Source organism: Octopus bimaculoides, chromosome 14, assembly GCF_001194135.2.
Source record: "Octopus bimaculoides isolate UCB-OBI-ISO-001 chromosome 14, ASM119413v2, whole genome shotgun sequence".
Taxonomy (NCBI): domain Eukaryota; kingdom Metazoa; phylum Mollusca; class Cephalopoda; order Octopoda; family Octopodidae; genus Octopus; species Octopus bimaculoides.
In genome coordinates this window covers 13,939,958-13,944,615 of record NC_068994.1, presented here as the reverse complement: position 1 = coordinate 13,944,615, position 4,658 = coordinate 13,939,958, and the positions used below count along the sequence as shown (strand labels likewise).

The window sequence follows — 4,658 nt, the reverse complement described above, 5'->3', positions numbered from 1 at the left end:
TATATATATATATATAATAATAATATTAGGGATAAAAATCCAAATTTACAGGTAAAAACTCAATTAAATTCAATTTATCAAAAATTGAAATTAAATTAAGTTTCACAGTATAAAATATATACATATGTAGTTTTAGAGAAAAGAACCAAGGTTCATGAACTCATCCATGAAATGTTATAACAGTTACCTCAATAAAGTCTATATATATATATATATATATATATATATGTATAATGTGTGTGTGTATATTATGTTGGTATATTTGAAAACTTGTTTTATTTTATTTTTTTAGCTGAATGCTCCATCTCAAAAGCAACTCAACATCTTCAGCAATGTTTTCTTGTGAAATAGCGAAGAAGAAAAAGGTGGAAACTACAAGGAAGAATTACCAGTGTAAAATTTGCAATAAATCTTTTAAATGCACTGCCAAACTTATCATACACGAAAGGATACACACAGGAGAAAGACCTTTCCACTGTGATATTTGTGGTAAGAAATTTATCACAAAATATTATCTGAAGGACCATGTTCGAACTCACACTGGAGAGAAGCCATTCGTATGTATGTACTGTGGTAAATCGTTTGCAGTGAAGAGCAACTTAACGAAGCATAATCTCACACACACAGGAGAGAAACCTTATCATTGTGAAATATGTGGCAAAAGTTATACATGTAGTAATCATATAGTTGAACATAAACGTACCCATACTGGTGAGAAACCTTACAGTTGTGAATACTGTGGTAAGAAATTTTCTCAAAACTGTAATTTGAATATACATAAACGAACACACACTGGCGAGAGACCTTATCATTGTGAGTACTGTGGTAAGAATTTTGTTCAACAAAAGGATTTAACTGGACACAGATACACGCATACGGGAGAAAAACCTTTTAGTTGTATCTACTGCGGCACAGCTTTTGCTGATAGAAGTTGCTTGAAAAAGCACATACGAATACACACTGGAGAAAGGCTCTTCCACTGTGAAGTTTGTGGGAAAAGCTTCATGATAAAATATGCATTGAAGGTTCACAAAAGGATACATACTGGAGAGAAACCCTTCTCTTGTGAAGAATGTAACAAGACATTTTCACGTAAAGACCAATTGATAGCACACAAAATTTTACATACAGGGAAAAAGCCTTTCTGTTGCGATTTTTGTGGCAAGACTTTCACATATCATAGCTCCTTGATCAAACACAGACACACGCATTCAGGTGAAAAACCATTCCACTGTGAATATTGTGGTAAAGCTTTTATGACTAACTGCACGTTAAAACAGCACAAACGAACACACACGGGAGAAAAACCCTATCAGTGTAAACACTGCACAATGGTATTTGCACATAACAGTGCATTAAGCAGACATAAACAAATTCATCGATGAATACATTCAAACAAAATTCTGATGAAAGAGAACTGAGCTTTTCTGGTGTGACAGTGGATGTAGGTTTATTTTGATCAAGGGCTGTCAACTCTTGTTTGGTGTAGAATGTGAGAGATTGGAAAAATAAGTGCACTTTTTGCTTTCTTGTTTTAGAAGCTTCTCTATAAAGCTTAGAAAAACAAGCTAATGGCAGATGGGCTGTTGTTTAGGGGGTGTACAAACTAGATTTTATCTACCTGAAACCACCTGCAGCTGATAAAGAATTACAGTTTCTCATACATAATACAGTACCAGGCTAATTATCTGGAAAAATTGATACTAGAAGTTTCTTGGATTTCTGGATTTTCTGGAGACAAGTCTAAATATATACTTCAAATATAAAGTAAACTATGCTAAGTAAAGAGCTAAATTGCATTTAACTGATTCAAATTAATACACTTCTAAAGTAGGGTTTGTTTGATATTTATTAATCCACTTAAAATCGTTAAAATAATATTGTACTGTACCATGTATGCAATATTTTGTTAAGATACAGGTTCAAATTAATACAAGTCTGATGCAGAATATGTTTGATCTTTATCAGACCACTTAAAAACATAAAGAACGAAATGATCTTTAACAGACCACATGCAAATTAACCAACTTCAGAAACAGGGTTTGTTTACTCAATACAGGGTATTGTATATAGCACAATATTCCTGAAATTCTGGAAATTCCTGATTTCTGGAAGCATGTTAAGAGGTCAGGTACTGTGTATATGTGTATAAATGTATCTATATATGTATATACCGAGATGGTGGTTTGGGTATTTTCCATGGGTGTGATGGTCACATCCTTAATAGATTTAAGAAACAACTTATTTCTACCTTCAGTCAATTAGGCCTTAAAATTACAGTAGCTACTTATCTGTCTGTAGTTGATTTTTTTCTAGATGTTTCCCTAGACCTGAACTCTTCCTCATATAAACCTTTCCATAAACCTAATGAGAAACTCGTCCTATATACATAAACAGTCTTGTCACCCCACTGTAATTTTTTAAAACCCCACTTCTGTAATAATGCTTCAGCCAATAATGGATTCAAAGATAAATTAATATATAACCCCTCTAATATTAATCAGGATAATGATAGACCTAAAAATATGCCAAGAAAAGTTATTTGGTTTGCCCCTCCCTTTTCCCTTAATGTAAAAACTAACATAAGTAAAAAGATTTCTGTCTCTCCTAGACAAACACTTTCCAGCCACTCACAAATACAGGAAATTATTTATCAGGCAGTCTGTGAAATTATCATATAGCTGCTGCCTCAATATGAAGAGTATCATTACTCGAAGTCAATTCCAAGAGCCTATATCCAGTTATAACTGTTGGGATCAAGGATCCTGTCCACTTGGCCAATGATGCATGATTAAATCTATCATATATGAGTCAGAAGATACTGCAATCCTAAATAATAATACAACGGATAAGAAGACCTATAGTGGATTATGTGAAGGAGAATTTAAAAATTGCTATGCCCATCACATAACCACCTTCCGACATAAGGACAAAAGCAAAGCTACTAAGTTGGCTAGCTATGTATGGAGTTCGAAAGATAATGAAACACACACACACACACACACACAGAGCAAGCTTTCACTTTCCATCTGCTAAGTGTACTAAAAAGACTTTGGTCAGCCCAAGGCTGTAGCAGAAGATATTACCCAAGTTGCAACACAGTGGGACTGAATACAGACCCATATAGTTGCGAAATGAACTTCTTCACCACACAGCTGTCTGTATAATATTTATATGCATACATTACATATATACAGGCCAAAGGCTTTTTGACATATTAGTCACTGCTGTATATACAAAATCACAATTTCTAATACACACAGTGTGTCTAATTTATCTATAATTTATTCATTCAAATAAGGCAGTCAAATTATATTTGCACAATTTAAAAACATTATTTATCCTCGAATTTAATTATTATTTAAAAACAAAACATAATGTTCCTAAATCTAGTCTTCATTCAACTCTTTAAATTCATAGACTCAGAAGAAAGGACCAAATCAACAACAGCCTGTATTCAGTGGCTTCGTTTAATTTACAATCTCAAAAAGCATTGAGTCCACACTGTAAAGTGGTTGGCATTTGGAAAGGCATCCAGCTGTATAAAGTAGTTGGTATTAAAAAGGCCATCCAGCCTCTAAAATCTGTACCAAAACAGACCTTGCCAGTGCTGGTGCCACGTAAAATGCACTCGGTCCATTCTGTAAGGTGGTTAGCATTAGGAAGGGCATCCAGCTGTAAAATCCATGCCAAAACAGACAGTGAAACCTGGTGCACTCTTCTGGCTTGCCAGCTTCTGTTAAACCGTCCAACCCATGCCAGCATGGAAAATGGACATTAAATGATGACGACGACAACATAAACCTTGGAGAGTCACTTGATTTTTTTTCCCCCCACTGTTTTACTCATCTGTTTTATAGTTCAGAAGCTAGTCTGCAAGATAGTGAATTGATAAGACATTATTGTGTGGACAGAAGTGACCCCCATAGGTTTTTTTAGTCTCCAGAGGCTAAGTACTCACCAGTTCCTTATGTATGTCATAATGTAACTATAATTATACAGTAGGTCAGTCTTCCTTCAATGCATGTTCCTGTAATTTTGTTATACTATGTCTGATTGTTAATTTCTCTCTATGTCAGAGTGATCCTGTTGCACCATGGTCAGTTTCGAAATTCAATAAAAACAATTTCTTGTGATACGATAGTCTTTTATTTTGTTTGTTTGTTTCAGTCATTGAAATTCCTGATTGTATTTACTTCTACATCACAATGAAAATTTAGTACACTGAAACTAAAAGAAACTTGTCATGTTTGTGTGTGTGTGTGTGTGTGTGTATGAGGGGGTACTGAAAAGTTCCTGGTGTTAAGACTATTGTGAAAGGTCCAATCATCTGAGTTCTTTTATAGGGCTTAGAAAAAAATGAAGGACTATTGCAATAAGTATGTGAATCTGAAAGGAGAATATGTTGAATAAAATGATTAGTCGATCCTCCTGTATTTTCTTTTACCCAAAGCCAGAACCTTTTCAGCCCTCCCTTGTGTGTTGTGTGTGTGTGTGTATATATATATATATTTATATATATATATATTTATATATATATATATATATCTTTTTACTTGTATCAGTCATTACAGACTGTGACCATGCTGGGGCACTGCGTTGAAGAATTTTTAGTTGAATGTATCAACCTCCAGTACTTAATTTTTTTTAAAGTCTGG

General features: G+C 34.1%; 1 protein-coding gene across 1 annotated transcript in view; it reads left to right on the top strand.

Moving 5' to 3' along the window:
• LOC106874305 (gastrula zinc finger protein XlCGF57.1) overlaps positions 1 to 4,143 on the top strand; it is a 7,375-nt gene extending 3,232 nt beyond the window's left edge. The window contains exon 2 of the mRNA XM_014921991.2: positions 293 to 4,143. Coding sequence (XP_014777477.1) covers positions 297 to 1,385 — 1,089 coding nt within the window. The 5' untranslated portion in view covers positions 293 to 296 and the 3' untranslated portion in view covers positions 1,386 to 4,143. The remainder of the gene's footprint in view (positions 1 to 292) is intronic.
• The last annotated feature ends 515 nt before the right edge of the window (positions 4,144 to 4,658 follow it).